Here is a 15,219-nt window from a genome sequence, read left to right as displayed (position 1 = left end):
AAAATGAAAAAGAAAAAAAGGAAAAATAAGAAAAAAATAGAAAAAATAAAAGAAATAAAAAAATTATCCAAATTTACCAAACATGTTTTTGTTTATTTTTATTCCCGAACAAGTTTACCAAACGCGTATTTTTGTTCAAAAATTGTTCCCCGGAACAGAAATACTTTTTTCTATTTCGTTCCCCGGAACAATTTTTAAACAAACACAACCAAACGCGCTAACTTGTTTGAAAAGTTAAAGACCAGCTTTTGGAAAAAGTAGTTAATAACTTATTTGAGAGGTAAAAGACTAGGGGTGTGCATGGTCCGGGCAGGCGGTTCCCAACCTAGAACTGGGAACCGTCCGCTAAGGACCGGTTCCGAAAAATTAGAATCGAGATCCACCCGTTTGTTGCATGGATCTACCCGAGAACCGGACCGTTGATCCGATTCGGTTACCAGGTGGATCCATGGAACCGATCTTGATACGAAACAATTTTGGTTTTCAACATAGAACGACTACGTGACATCAAAGCAAGCTAAAGAAAGAAAAATAAATTTAAGTACGTGGAGATGCGGATGGCGGGAGAAGTAAACGCAACGAAATCGTGATAGGATTAGGAGCTGAAGACGAAAGGAGTGAGACGAGATATAGGATTTCTTTTAATAATTTTTTTTTTAACATTAAAAGGTTCCGGTCCGGTCCGGTCCGGGTGGGTGGGCGGATTCGACCATGGAACCGGGAACCGGACCGGTTCCCTCAAGAACCGCCGGTTCTGGGCGGTTCTAGTCCAGTTTCAAGTGGTCCGGGCGGTTTCCGGGTATTTTGCACACCCCTATAAAAGACTAACTTATAGAGGAAGTTAAATATTGACTTCATCAGGACATTATAAATAGAGGAGACAGAGGAGACAGAGGGTGAGTGGGTTATGTTAAGAAAAGAGAGAAAGTTCAATAATTAATATATGTTGATGCCATGAAAGAGACAAAACTAGTACCACATTTTATTACTAACTAATTTTCCGATTATAAAGAAATCCCTAATCACCGAGATTTTAGATCATGAAATCTCATCACATCACATAAAACCCCAAATTGCTATGCTAATATGATATTTAACCTCGGACTAGTTTTTGTACCGTAGAAAATCCAAAATTGATATATATTCGCAGCACATTTATCCCGTGGAATTTGGTAGATTTTCTAAACTTGAGGGAGCTCTTGAGGCACAATTAACGTATTTTAGCATATTCCCAAATCTGAGGATTTGGATTTTTTCATAACATAAAAACTAGTTGAAGTACTGATTTCATATTTTCTTTGATGGGATAATAACTTGGGATACATGTGACACGAGCGTCTCGATTTTAATTTGTTCGTGACATAAAAATTAATTTTGGATAAACGTGTCACGTGTGTACCACTTTAGGTCATTTACGGCATTAGTCAAATATAAGTAGATGAATTCGATTAATCAATCTGGATAACTCTAAAGGAACGAAAGGATTATCAGACATTGACCTATAATGGAGAATATATGATGTTAATGCAAAACTTAAAACTCGAGCAAAAGTTTGGTGCAGGCATACCATTCCACAACAATGGTAAAAAATATTACAGGACATGTAGAAACCATAGCTGCAAATCCATGTTAATATATTGCAACACAGGAGCATGAGAAAACCTGTACATTTCGATATAAAACTGCATCTTTGGCTGGTAAGATCAAGCAGCACTTTTTGCTGCTGCGAGTACCGGCGAAAGAAAAATCCCTTCAACCAAACTACAAGATCGTCTATGAACATCTGAAACAAGGACCCTATCATCATCCATTTCCACCGATGGACCGACGGCGCAAGATCAGTCACCGGTGAATCTGAATGATCCAAAAATGAAAGGACAGAACAAAACTCCGCAGGCCACGGACTGTGTATTCCTGCAACCTAACGCCGAACGAAGGCGCCTGAGAAGACTGGCCCCGAATCGTCAGCTCGAGGAACAGGTCGAGCAACAAGGAAAGCAAGCGAACCATCTGGCCTGACCCGTGCCTGATGCTGCTGCTACTGCTGCTGATTTAGGGGGCTGCGGGGGCTTCGGAGACTGCGGTTCCGACTGCGCTTGCGAGAAGGACATCACTGGCTTCATGCCGTTCGGACCGACCCCCAGCGAGCCGCTCATGGCCACATCTTTGGACAATCTTCATACAGCCAAAACACTGAGTTATCTCCGAGTTTTGCTAAACACACCAATGGAATCCTTAAAGTTACATGCTCTGTGGCATTTAGACCAGATTTAAAGTTCTTGGCTCAGACCTTCGTGCTTTGCTCTATACTAATTCGTTAACCTAGTTTCTCTTGTTTTATCATGTACATGAAGAATTTGAACTTCATATTGCTACAGAAGGAAGTAGAGCATTAACCTACTTTATCATTACCCATTGATATCAGCTTACTCACTCTCATTCCCTCCCTCTATCAGATAGGCTTCTACAGCGCGCAAATCATCTTCAGAGCACAAGCAGAATCGACGCATATTTCCGCAGTAAAAGATGAGCTGAAGTGATATAGCTTACATTGGAAAGGCGAAGGATTTAACGCTGTTTCCGCTCGCATCAGAATTGTGCGACGGACTGGTGGAATGGAAGGAAGCTATCTCTGACCAAGGGAAAATTTCTTTACTATGACCCGCGCTTCGCTTTGAATCCTTCGGTGGTTGAGCAGCCGGGGCGGGTGCGCATTGATGCTCGCCTATATTCGTGATTCTTGAGTCAATTTCCGGCGATTTATTGGCTGGAGTTGGGTTGGCACGATCCACCGTCACCGGAGGAGGAATAGGTGGTGCGCTGGACGTGCCGAGCTCTTGAGATTTGCCAATCCAACATACCTGGTCTCTAGTAAAACTCGAATTTCCCATCTGGATGCTGAACAATGATTCGTTGGAAGTGACGCTCCATTCCATCGGGGCAGTCGATTTGGTTCTGGCGAACACGGAAGAAGGGATCCTGTACGGAGAAGGGCTCCCCGCGACGTCGCCCGTTCGTTCCATCACCTGAACCGGAGGGAGTTGCTTCGCCGACCAGTTGTCGGACCTCGAGTGCCGCGACGAACCATCCTCGGACGATTCGGTCTTGGGCATCGAGCTGACCGGAATGTCTTCTTCTGTTCGTCTTGGAACCAATTTACGGTCTTTGTCGTTGTGGATGAGGTGGCCACACACGCCTGCATCGGAAGTGCTAGTCTCCTTCACCTCTAATTCAAAGGACTCTCCAGACGACAATGACGACCCGGATGACGACGACGACGACGACGAATGTAGCCGCTTGATTTGAAATGCATGATCATCTCCGCCTGGAGCGGAAGGAGGATGCTCCCTTAAATCGGCATCACCATTACCCCTCGCAGGCCCAGCTTCCATATCTAACAATACTCCAGTTTCAGTCGATCAGGCTACGCATAGGCAGACCAGAAAACTCAACTCATCCATAGACCTACCAGATACACGGCGATAGATTAGCACAAGAATCAAATCGAAGCCAGGGGCATGTTAATGCATGTTCTTGTTGATTCTAAATGACGAACAGCTTCCATGAAATTACAACCCCAATCACGAATGCATGGGGGCAAATCATTCGTAAGTACAGCATCGAAATGCCCTCTGAGCCGTGCGAATTCTGACAAGGCAGACATCAGACCGCACTCGCTCGAAACGTTGAGATCCATCGATCCCACAAACTATTCCAATCAATTCCTCTAAAACAGGGGAATCTCTACAAACCCAAAAATCTCAAATGCCGCAATCCTCTGAAAATTCATCCAATTCACATGCCACTGGAGCGATGAACGAGAAAAATTAGAACAAGAATTGACTCGAAGCCCGGGGCGTGTTAATGCATTTTCTTGTTGACGGCTTTTTACATAGTGGGCGAAAGATCAAAATTACAGTTCCATCCATATATGCATGGCTATGTTATTCATAAGTACATTGCAATCGCTCAAAACATCGCGCAGTCGATCCATCGATCCCACGGGCTATTCGGATCGATCCCTCCAAAACAGGGGAAACTACCAAACAAGAGCCGTAATTCTCTGAAAACCAACCAAATGACGTGCTGCTTGATCCATGAACGAACAAAAAATCAAGCGCAGGAAATACCCTCTGAGCATTGCAATCGCTCGAAACGTCGATCCATCGATCCCACAAACTATTCAGACCAATTCCTCTAAAACAGGGGAAAACCTCAGAGTAGCGAAAAGATACCAAACAAGAGCCGCAACTCTCGGGAAGATCAACCACATCACATGCCGTTCGATCGATGAACGAGAAAAATTCAAGCGCGGGACTCACATCAAGACTCCGCGCGCGGCGACGGGGATATCGGGTTTCCGCAGAAACAGAGAGGGACCGCGACCGCGACCGGCGACGCTTGTCTCGGCGTGGGATTCCGGCGAGTCCGTGGAGAACACTGGATCGAACGACGGAGGGGCAGAAGACGATGGGGACGCGAAGATCAGGTGGAGAGAGAAAGTGATGTTAGGACAGGGAAATACGAGAGGGACAGAGGAGGGGGGCGATGCGTGGGGATCGGCATGAGTTTCGAGCTTAAAATCGAAGGAGCTCTTCCGAAGGGGCAGAGTGACGGGGGCGTGCGCGCCATTAACGCAACTTTTTATCTCTTCCAAAAATGGCAGCAGACGACGTCGTCGTCGTGTTGTGGCTTGCTTTTGCTGAGTGGACTTTCCGCTTCCAAGCTGTCCCGCTGACTTTTGTTTTTGTTTTTATTTCTTCTTCTTTTTTTTTTTTCCAATTTTACCTTTTTTTTCCTATCCCCCTCGTTCATATTTGTTCGATTGGAGTGGGGAGAACGGCACCAATACTCCTCGAACAATTTGGTCAAATGTGCAATCAAGTTATTCCGTTTAATTACACTTTTGTGACTTTGCAATTTTTTATAATCTTAAAATTTGATTACACTTTCGTATCGAGTTTTAAGTTTTCTAGTGCACTTATTCCACAAAAAAGAAAAAAAGAAATAGCCTGTAAATACATACTAAGAAATAAAAAAATTAGTACTGCAAAAAATATTTTTGGCGAACTAATTTGTAAAGCTGAAATGAAGTAGGGAATAAAAAAGGGAAATTTTTGTAACACGGTGAAATGAGTTAAAAAATATTAAAGAGAACCGAAAAGGTAAATGTTATAAAATTTCGAATCATTTTCTGGATTTGTGCATACATTGAAGCTTTCATTGCTCTCACTCTCTCTCTCTCTCTCTCTCTCTCTCTCTCTCTCTCTCTCTATGCATATATATAAGGCCCACGTTACCAACCTAACAAGTGATCCATGAACCTTGGACATATGAAAAAGAATAAGTTTGGTATTGTATTCCTTTGCTTCTATTATAAGATTGATACCACCGAAAACTCCAAACTATTACACTAATGCCACGTTTATCTAACCTAATTTTTGTGTCATAAAAACACTCAAATTGATATATCTTTGACAAATTTACTCTAAACCAGTAGATTCGTGTTGCATTTACTCCAAACTAATTTTCACGTTACAAAAACCTCAAATTAGTACGTCCATACCATAATTACCCTAAACTAATACAAATGTGCCACATTTACGCAAAAAAAAAAAAAAAAATCCTAAATTTATCACAATTTGGAGTAAATGTGGCATTGGTGTTGCTATATCAATCTGGGGATTTTTATGAAAAAATTATAAGTTTGAGCTAAATATGTCCTGGGTGTACAAATATGGAGGTTTTTGTGCGGCACTAGTGTATTAATTGAGAGTTTTCAGTGCATTGGCCTTAATTATACATCTAGTGCTTTCTTGTAAGTGAAGAGTAATGCCAAATAATGACGTTGGGTTGGCCTTAGCCCAATGCATAATCCACTTGAAAAGGTGGTTTACCTTTTTTCACTCTAAAAAATTTGACCTTTTTTTTTTCTCACAATTACAAGACATGAATTATATATGGATTAGGAAGCAATTATCTTCATCGAAAGACCGAAATTTTTGCGTTTGCAGATTGCTTGAATGATGTTTTATCGCAAAATAATTTTTAAAAACTTAACTACGGGTTTCTATCAATGATAAAGAAAAGAAGAGTCAGACGAGCGGCATTATTTGGAAGAAGCAAAATCTAAAAATAAGGATCGGCTAACGAATTAATATCTTTTTGTTTCATAAATGAAAAAGGTAGGGAGAGATGACTAGTACTAACGATGCCCTCTATAATATTATGATAAGAGTTTTACACTATATACTCAACACTTAATTTGAGTTATAATTACCTTGCACCCCGCAACTCGATTCGAGATATGCAAGCCAATCACCACATATTGACCAAGATGCTAGCAACTATGAAGTCCCACATGAATTATATCAGAGCTAGACAATGTAGTACGAGTCGTTTGAAGTTATACTCAACATTAAACATAATGCTCATGGTTGGTATTGTTGATTGGGGGCTCGGAGGATTTCCACTTCGGGACTCTGAGTTCAATTGCTCAAATTCCATGAATTAAAGACAAACTCCTCTAAGTCAATATCACCTGTAAATGTAGCCAGAGGTTTGGAATTAAATCAATCCACGGAGCTTGTAGAATGTTCCAAAAACCTCCAGTTATTGAAATTTTTTTTTCACAAAAAGAGAGAGCAAAAACTTATAAATTGAGATGAAATTTAATTGTCCCACAATTTTTGTTTTGTATATGGTGATTGCAAGCATTAGTTCAATATCATAAAGTTATAGAAATTTTCGAGCCATTATATGAATAAATATAAAAGCACTCGAGGTGAGGAGTAAAATTCGTGAGAAATGTCATCTACATTAAGATGCAGTTTAATTGTTCCTAAATTTCAGTTTATTTATGGTAATTGCAAGCATACGTACCATATCGCAACCATAATATCAATAAATACAAAAGTATCAAAGACAAGGAGTGGCATTCATTTGGATATGTAATAGACCATCTTAAAAATATTTTACACTTGTTCAAAACTCGGGTTAAAAAAAGTATCAAAGACAAGGAGTGGCATTCGTTTGGATATGTAATAGACCATTTTAAAAATATTTTACACTTGTTCAAAACTCGGGTTAAAAAAGTGCAAAAAAATTTGGACCATTTCTCGATTTGTGCGTGTCATCCTTGCGCAGGGGCCATGCTAATCTTCTCTGTATCGTTCCAATTTTATCGGATGTCTCCGAAGAGACAACCTTTCTTGTCTAGCTTTTGCATATAAAGCAGAGTGCATGTGTGGTTTTGTTCGATGTGGGACTCTTCTCTCCTTAAAGTAACACATAAAAGAAGATATTGTATTTCCATGAAGAGCCCAACCGCATCCTTCCAAACTTACGTGGGTCCACTCAACCAAGTTTTTTGTCTCCTTGCTTTTTCTTTATTTAAATTACATGTTTAAGGGAAAATGTCACAAATGATCCCTGAACTTTTATCTAATATTCAATTCATCCCTGAGCTTTCGATTTGCTCAATTTGGTCTCTAAACTTTCATCTAATGTTCAATTTCATCCCTAAGCTTTTGATTTGCTCAATTTAGTACATAAATTTTCATATAATGTTCAATTTTATCCATAAGGTTTCGATTTACTCAATTTGGTCATTGAACTTTCATCTAATGTTCCATCTAGTTTCTAACTATTTGAAAATTGACAAATTTCTTTTTTTTTTAATACCAAACTATTTTTTTATAAATAAAAAATACTAAACTGGTTTTTTTTGTCGAAAAAATACCACATTTATGCAAAATAATAAAGGTCAATATTTATTTCCTTTCTCCATATTAAAAACAAATGGAAAAAGGGACACTAATAATAAACAAAAGGTGAATCTTGCATTTTGATTTCTTTTTTTGTATATGCAAATTAATTGAATAATTTACAAAAGCCCATCAATCGATTTTCCCTTTCCGTGAAGTCCATAAGAAAAATCGATTGATGGGCTTTTGTACATTATTCAAGTAATTTGCATTTACAAAAAGAAATCAAAATGCAAGATTCACCTTTGTTTATTATTATTGTCCAGTTTTTCATTGGTTTTTAATATGGAGAAAGGAAAAAATATTGACCTTTATTACTTTGTATAAATGTAGTATTTTTTCGACGAAAAAAACCCAATTTGATATATATATTTTTTTATAAAAAACAGTTTGGTATTAAAAAGAAAGATAAATTGGTCAATTTTCAAATAGTTAGGACTAGATGGAACATTAGATGAAAGTTCAGGGATCAAATTGAGCAAATCGAAAACTCAGAGATGAAATTGACTATTAAATTAAAGTTCATGGACCATTTATGACATTTTCTCATGCTTAATAACCAAAGGCATTCTCTTGACATTGCAAAATGTAAGTGACTTCATTCTTGGCAAAGTGCTTATATTTTCAATGAATTTTCAAGAGGAGAATGTTAGATGATTATAATGGGATTGTTAGCAGTAAAAATCATCATGTGGTTTGTAGTTGAATTTTTTTCTAAGATCATTAGAATAAGTTATATTTTATCAAAAAAATTCCCTCTATTTTGCATTTGTTCACAACTTTATATATGTGTACACAATAAATATAAAAAAAAAGGGATTATGATAAATCTGGAAAAAAAATATAAAAGGTTAGTAATCATTTACGAACAGGATCATAAACCATTTTTATATAGACACAAGAAAGGAATTTTGTGAACCTATTACAAAAATTTCTCTTCCAAAAATGCCGGGAGACGACGTCGTCCTGGTGTTGGGGCTTTGCTGAGTGGACTTTCCCTATCCAAGCTGTCCCGCTGACTTTTGCTTTTTCCGTTTTTCTTTTTCCATTTTATCTTTTTTTTTTCTCACTCTCTCCCTCGTTCATATATGTTCAATTGGTCTGGAGAGAATGGCACAATTGGTGCTTGAACTTTTTGGTCCAATGTGCAATCAAGTATTCCGTCGATTATATTTTTTGAAAGTTTTAGAATTTGATTTATAAATTAATTACGAATTTTTTTAAATTTTATGATTTGATTGCACTTTCTTAACAAGTTTTAGACTTTCTAGTACTTATCCCAAAGAAATATACTCAGTAGCTACATACAAAAAGATACAAATTATGGAGTTAAAAAAGTATTTTTTGCAAACAAATTAGTGAAGCTGAAATGAAGGTGGGAATAGAAAAAGGAAATTCTTGTGATATGATGAAATGAGTTAAAATAGATAAAAGAGAACCAAAGAGGTAAATATTAAAAATTTGGAATCATTTATGGATTTGTGCGTGTCATTCTTGCGCAGGGATCATGTTATTTTTCTCTCTATTATTCCAATTTTATGAGATAAGAGATGACTTTCTCCATCTCGCTTTGACAATAACAACTGAGCTACATGTCCTCGCTTTTACTTATTAAAAGCCTTATATATATATTATTAATATAGAACCACGTTACCAAATCCAAAGTTAGCGGACATTTGAAGAACAACTTTGGCATTTTGTTCTTTTGTTTTTATTATAGGGTTGACACCACAAAAAACTTCAAACTACTACTTATGTTGCATTTATCTAAACTAATTTTTATGTCATAAAAATTCTCAAACCGGTTCATCAATGATAAATTTATTCCGAATTGGTGTATTCGTGTTACATTTACTCTAAATTAATTTTCATGTCACAAAAATCTCAAATTAGTATGTATGTGCCATAGTTACCCTAAGTTAGTATATATGTACCACATTTACTCAGAAAATTCCAGTTTTATCGCAATTTAAAGTAAATGTGGCATAATTGTAGCAATTTAGGGTAAATGTGACATAAATATATCAATTTGGGGATTTTTACAACACAATAATAAATTTGAGCTAAATATGGCATGGGCTAACTCGGGGTTTTTTTGGGATGCAAACTAGTTTGAAATAAATGCGACATGAGCGTATCAACTAGTAGTTTTTGGTGCATTAGCCCTTTATTATATATCAAATGCCTTCCTGTAATTGAACAGTAATGCCAAATGATGGCATTGGTTTGGCCTTGGCCCAACGTGTAATCCACTTGCAAAGGTGGTTTACCTTTTTTCCCTCCGAAAAATGTGACCTTTTTTTTGCTCACAATTATGAGACATGGATTGTATACGGACCATGAAGCAATTATCTTTATCGAAAGACCGAAATCTATGCGTTTAAGGATTGCTTGAATGATGATTTATTGCAAAACAATTTTAAAAAACTTAGCTAGGGGTTTCTATCAACGATAAAGAAAAGAAGAGTCAGACGAGCCACATTATTTGGAAAAAAAACAAAATCTATAAATGAGGATCAATTAACAAATTCATATCTTTTTTCAATAAATAAAAAGGTAGGGAGAGATTACTAGTACTGACAATGCCCTCTAAATGTTATAATAAGAGGCTTACACTCTCTATTCAACATTTAATTTGAGTTATAATTACTTCTCACCACCCACAACTCGAATATTCGAGATTTGTGAGCCAATCACCACATATTGACCAAGATACTAGCAGTCATGAATTCCTACACTAGTCACATCAGAGTTAGGCTATATAGTATGAGCCATTCAAAAATATGCTTACAAAAAGAACATTGAACATCAGCATAAGACATTGGAAAAAAAGTTATTAAACTTGAAACGAGGCGTAATTCCAAAAAAGGAAAACCAATGCTCATGATTGCTATAGTTGACTGGGGGCTTGGAGGATTTCCACTTGGGAACTCAAGGTCTATTATTTAGATTCTATGAATCATATGCAGACTCCTCTAAGTTAAAGTCACCTATACAAGAAGCCAAAGGTCCAGAGTTAATGAATTCACGAAGCTTATAGAATGTTCCAAAAACTTCCAGCTGCTGATTTTTATTTTTTTAAAGAGAGAGCAAAAACTCATAAATTGAAATGCAATTTAATTTGTTCATAATCTCAATTTTGTATATGGTGATTGCAAGCCTTAGTTCAATATCATAAAGTTTTAGAAAAGTTCGAGTCACCTATTATGTTGATAGATATAAAAAAAAAGTACTTATAGTGATGAGTAAAATTTGTGAGAAATATCATTTGAATTGAGATGCAATTTGATTGTTCCAAACTTCTATTTATTTATGAGTAATTGCAAGCATACATCCAATATCGCAAAAGTAATATGAGTAGATATTAAAGTATTTGAGATGAGGAGTGACATTCTTGAGAAATATAATAGACCATTTTATAAATATTTTATACTTGTTAAAAAATGGGATAAAAAGATGGAAAAAAAAAAATTGGACCATTTCTCGATTTGTGCGTGTCATCCTTGCGCAGGGGCCATTCTAATCTTCTCTGTATCGTTCCAATTTTATCAGATGTCTCCGAAGAGACAACCTCAATTGGCTCGCTTGTGCATATAAAGCAGAGTCAATGTATGTTTTTGTTCGATGTGGGACTCTTCTCTCCTTAAAGAAAGGCTTAAAAGAAGATATTGTATTTCCATAAGGGGCCCAACCACATTATTCCAAAGTTACGTGGGTCTACGCAACCAAGCTTTTTGTCTCTTTACTTTACTTTGTTTAGATTACACATTTAATAACTAAAGGCATTCTCTTGACATTGCAAAATGTAAGTGACTTCATTCTTGGTGAAGTGCTTATATTTTCAATGAATTTTCAAGAGGAGAATGTTAGATGATTGTAATGGGATTGTGAGCAGTAAAAATCATCATGTGGTTTGTAGTTGAATTTTTTTTCTAAGTTCATTAGAATAAGTTATATTTTATCAAAAAATTCCCTCTTTTTGTGTTTGTTCACAACTTTACATTTGTATACATAATAATTATAAAAAAAAAAGGATTATGATAAATCTGAAAAAAATATATAAATTAAGGTTACTAGTCATTGACGAACATGATCAAAAATCATTTTTATGTAGACACAATAAAGGAATTTTGTGAACCTGACATTTTATTTAGATTTTATTTGAGTTTTGAGAGGTTAATGACACCAAAATATAGAATCAAATGCATATATTAACACACCATTTATCATTAGGAAAAAAAGAAAAGAACTATCCAAGGCTACATCTATTGCCATATATTACATGACCAATTTCGTTGAAATAAGAAAACGAATTAAACTTTTGGTAGATGCACAGGATATTGCTGACCATATTTTTTTTCTTTTTCCTTTTCTCAGCTCAGTTATTCCCTACTTAATACCGTATTGTTCCTACTAATAATTTTTTTCGATTGCTCTTTGTGGCTAGAAAATTTTTGGAAGTTAAATGGCATGAATTAACTTATCCAGATTGAAAGGATACATTCATAATCATAAAACCGCACATGTGTGACAAAATATAGAAAATATATTTGCCATACTTAATTAGTGAAGCTAACATGGAACCGTGAATTGGAAAATAAAAATTTCGTGATATTTGGGAAACAAGGTAATATATATATATTATATATATATATATATATATATATATATATATATAGAGAATTTTTATTTATTATTATTATTATTATTATTATTATTATTATTTTGTGTTCATGAATACATACGCACAAGGTGAAAGGAACTATAAAAAGTTAAATGTTATAAAATTTAGAATAATGAAAATTAAGAAGCAATTGTAAAGTTAGAAATGAAGCAACTAACAAAACATGAATTTGTCATCATATTGTATAATAAGGTAAGATTATAGAAAAAAATTTCATGTTTACGGATAAATACAAATAAGGTGAAAGTCATGGCAAAGAGATAAATATTATAAAATTTGGAATAACTCCAAAAATAAGAAAGAAAAAATTTGGACCATTTCTCGATTTGTGCGTGTCATCCTTGCGCAGGGGCCATGCTAATCTTCTCTGTATCGTTCCAATTTTATCAGATGTCTCCGAAGAGACAATCTCTCTCATCTCACTTGGACAATATAAACTGAGGTGCATTTGTGTTCATGGTCGATGTGGGACTCGTCCTACCTTCTACTATTTGAAAGCCTTGCCATTGAAGGTTTCATTGCTAAATTTTTTTATTCATGTAAGGCCCAGATTAGTACAGGCAAAGTTAGGACATGTGGCCCAAGCACTGGGTTGGGCTTGGCCCAGTAAACAATCCACTTGAATTATGTGGGGAGTGCTTTACAACAAGTTAAGAGTAATGTCAAATAGTTAGGACATGTGGCCCAAGCACTGGGTTGGGCTTGGCCCAATAAACAATCCACTTGAATTATGTGGGGAGTGCTTTATAATAAGTTAAGAGCAATGTCAAATAGTGACATTGGGTTGGGCTTGGCCCAACAAACAATCCACTTGAATTACATTTTAACATGAAATAATTAAAAGGACTTAACAAGCAAGGGTGAGCATGTCAGACTGCCCAAATCGAAAACCGCCCAGACCAGACCGGCCTGTTTGGTTTAATTCCCGTAGGGATTAGTCTGATTCTTGAAGTGATTGTCGGTTTGGTTCTCGATTTCGGATGAGAAGCTGGACCTAACGGATCGACTCTTTTTCATTAAAAATATTTTTAATTTCTAAAAAATAGTCATAAAACCTAAAAATAGTAAAAATTCTCGTATTTTTTTAATTTTTTTTTTTTTTTTTTGCTAAGTGATCGATTCTATAGGACCAAACCAAAATAAACAAAACCAATCGGTTCAATCTATTCCCCATCTAGTCTCCGATCCCAAAAATTGGTTCTCGATTCCTAGGTGGAATCGAATTGGACCAAAAACCGATCACCTCTATTAACAAGGTACTCCTATTAATGATAAAGGAAAGAGAGCAATGCAAGACATATTCTTTGGAAAAAGTGAAAACTAAAAATAAAGGAAAATGTCACTACAAATGTTATGACTTTCACACATGCTCATTTAAATGTTGTAATTTTTTTTTCAATCACTTAAACACTATAACTTTTTTCCCAATCACTTGAATGTCATATAAATTTTCAATTTATCACTTAAATTTTGTAATTTTTTAAGAAATTTTACCATGAGTGCTATGCCGAGTTGGATTCCTAGCACTTAGGTGCATATTTCTAAAAAAATTTGGACTACGGCAGTCAAGTGAATGTTCTTTAGAAGTTGTGGCATTTAAGTAGTCAAATAAAAAGTTATAGCACTCAAATTAGTTAAAAAATTATGACACTTGTGGTGTTCTAATCTTAAAAATAAAGGTAAATTAATAATTATATATCCTTTTTTTATAAATAAATTAATTGAAAGAGGCAATCGACATTGACAATATCCTTTGGAAGTTATCATTGGAATGTACGACTGAGCCGTAGCTACTTTGCACCGGCTGCAATTCAAAGATTTGAGGTGGTCGAGCCCATAACCACGGGCTTGCTAAGATGCTAATATTCAGTAAATCCCACGTAATATGTAGCAACATAATAAGAGCCATTGAGATGTTTGCTCATGAGAAAAACATAAAACATTAGCGTAAAGCGTTGGGACAAAGTTACAAAACCTAAAATAAGGCACCGCTCCAAAAATCATAAACCGACCCTTAGGATTGACATAGTTGATCGGGTTTATTGGAGGATTTTTAGTTTGAAATCGGAGGTCAGTTTTCCATCATCCTTCGTATGCAAATTCCTATAGGTCAAGGCCAATTGCACAGGTAAAAATCTGAACTCAATCGATTAATGGAGCTTATAGAGTGTTTCATTAACTTCCATGTACTGGATTATAAATAAAAAACATATAAAAACTCACAAATGCAGGTGCACTTTAATGGTTCCCCACTCTTTGTTTTGTATATGGTGAATGTAAACAAATGTCAAATATTGCAAAGCTTTGAAAATGCTTTAAATATAATCGAGCCAACCGCAACGGCAATAGGTATAAGAGTACTCGAAATGAGGAGCAACATGCATGAGAAATATAATAAACGAGTTCAATTGAAAAATTTGAACAAACTTTTTTTTTTTTTAACTCGTGCCTGTCATCTTTCCGGAGGGTCCACGTTAAATTTGTTTTTTTTTTTTTTAATTCATTTGTATTGTTCTAATTTAATAGGACATTTCTCTCGCTTGTGTATGTAAGTCCAAGTGGCGTATGCTTTGAATGGGTAAATCAATCATTTGTCCTTGAGGTCCCATGCTTTACTTTATTTAGACTACATATTTAATAATCAAGGTGCTTCTTTTGACATTATACTACGTCAAAAACGTAAGTGACCTTGTTCTTGGCGAAGTGACGATATTTTCAATGAAATTTTTCAAGAGGAAATGTTAGATGACTGCAATAAGATTATAAATA

The 15,219-nt window shown here is 35.8% G+C and overlaps 1 protein-coding gene and 4 non-coding genes across 5 annotated transcripts; all 5 read right to left on the bottom strand.

The window, feature by feature from the left end:
- Positions 1 to 1,702: 1,702 nt before the first annotated feature.
- LOC120290165 lies at positions 1,703 to 3,415 on the bottom strand. The gene is made up of 2 exons (XM_039305877.1): positions 2,551 to 3,415; positions 1,703 to 2,175 (listed from the first exon to the last, which is right to left on the bottom strand). Exons 1-2 carry the CDS (start codon positions 3,390 to 3,392, stop codon positions 1,965 to 1,967), a joined length of 1,053 nt encoding a protein of 350 aa, XP_039161811.1. The 5' UTR covers positions 3,393 to 3,415; the 3' UTR covers positions 1,703 to 1,964.
- Positions 3,416 to 7,100: 3,685 nt separating this feature from the next.
- On the bottom strand, positions 7,101 to 7,203 carry LOC120291024. The gene has a single exon (XR_005548832.1). It is a non-coding gene; the product is annotated as a U6 spliceosomal RNA (small nuclear RNA).
- Positions 7,204 to 9,221: 2,018 nt separating this feature from the next.
- On the bottom strand, positions 9,222 to 9,327 carry LOC120291034. Its single transcript, XR_005548841.1, has one exon. It is a non-coding gene; the product is annotated as a U6 spliceosomal RNA (small nuclear RNA).
- Positions 9,328 to 11,231: 1,904 nt separating this feature from the next.
- LOC120291026 lies at positions 11,232 to 11,334 on the bottom strand. Its single transcript, XR_005548834.1, has one exon. It is a non-coding gene; the product is annotated as a U6 spliceosomal RNA (small nuclear RNA).
- A 1,419-nt stretch (positions 11,335 to 12,753) lies between these two features.
- LOC120291023 lies at positions 12,754 to 12,856 on the bottom strand. The gene has a single exon (XR_005548831.1). It is a non-coding gene; the product is annotated as a U6 spliceosomal RNA (small nuclear RNA).
- Positions 12,857 to 15,219: the final 2,363 nt, after the last annotated feature.

Source organism: Eucalyptus grandis, chromosome 2, assembly GCF_016545825.1.
Source record: "Eucalyptus grandis isolate ANBG69807.140 chromosome 2, ASM1654582v1, whole genome shotgun sequence".
NCBI lineage: Eukaryota > Viridiplantae > Streptophyta > Magnoliopsida > Myrtales > Myrtaceae > Eucalyptus > Eucalyptus grandis.
The sequence above is the reverse complement of the archived record's forward strand: the minus strand, read 5'-3'. Positions and strand labels throughout refer to the sequence as shown.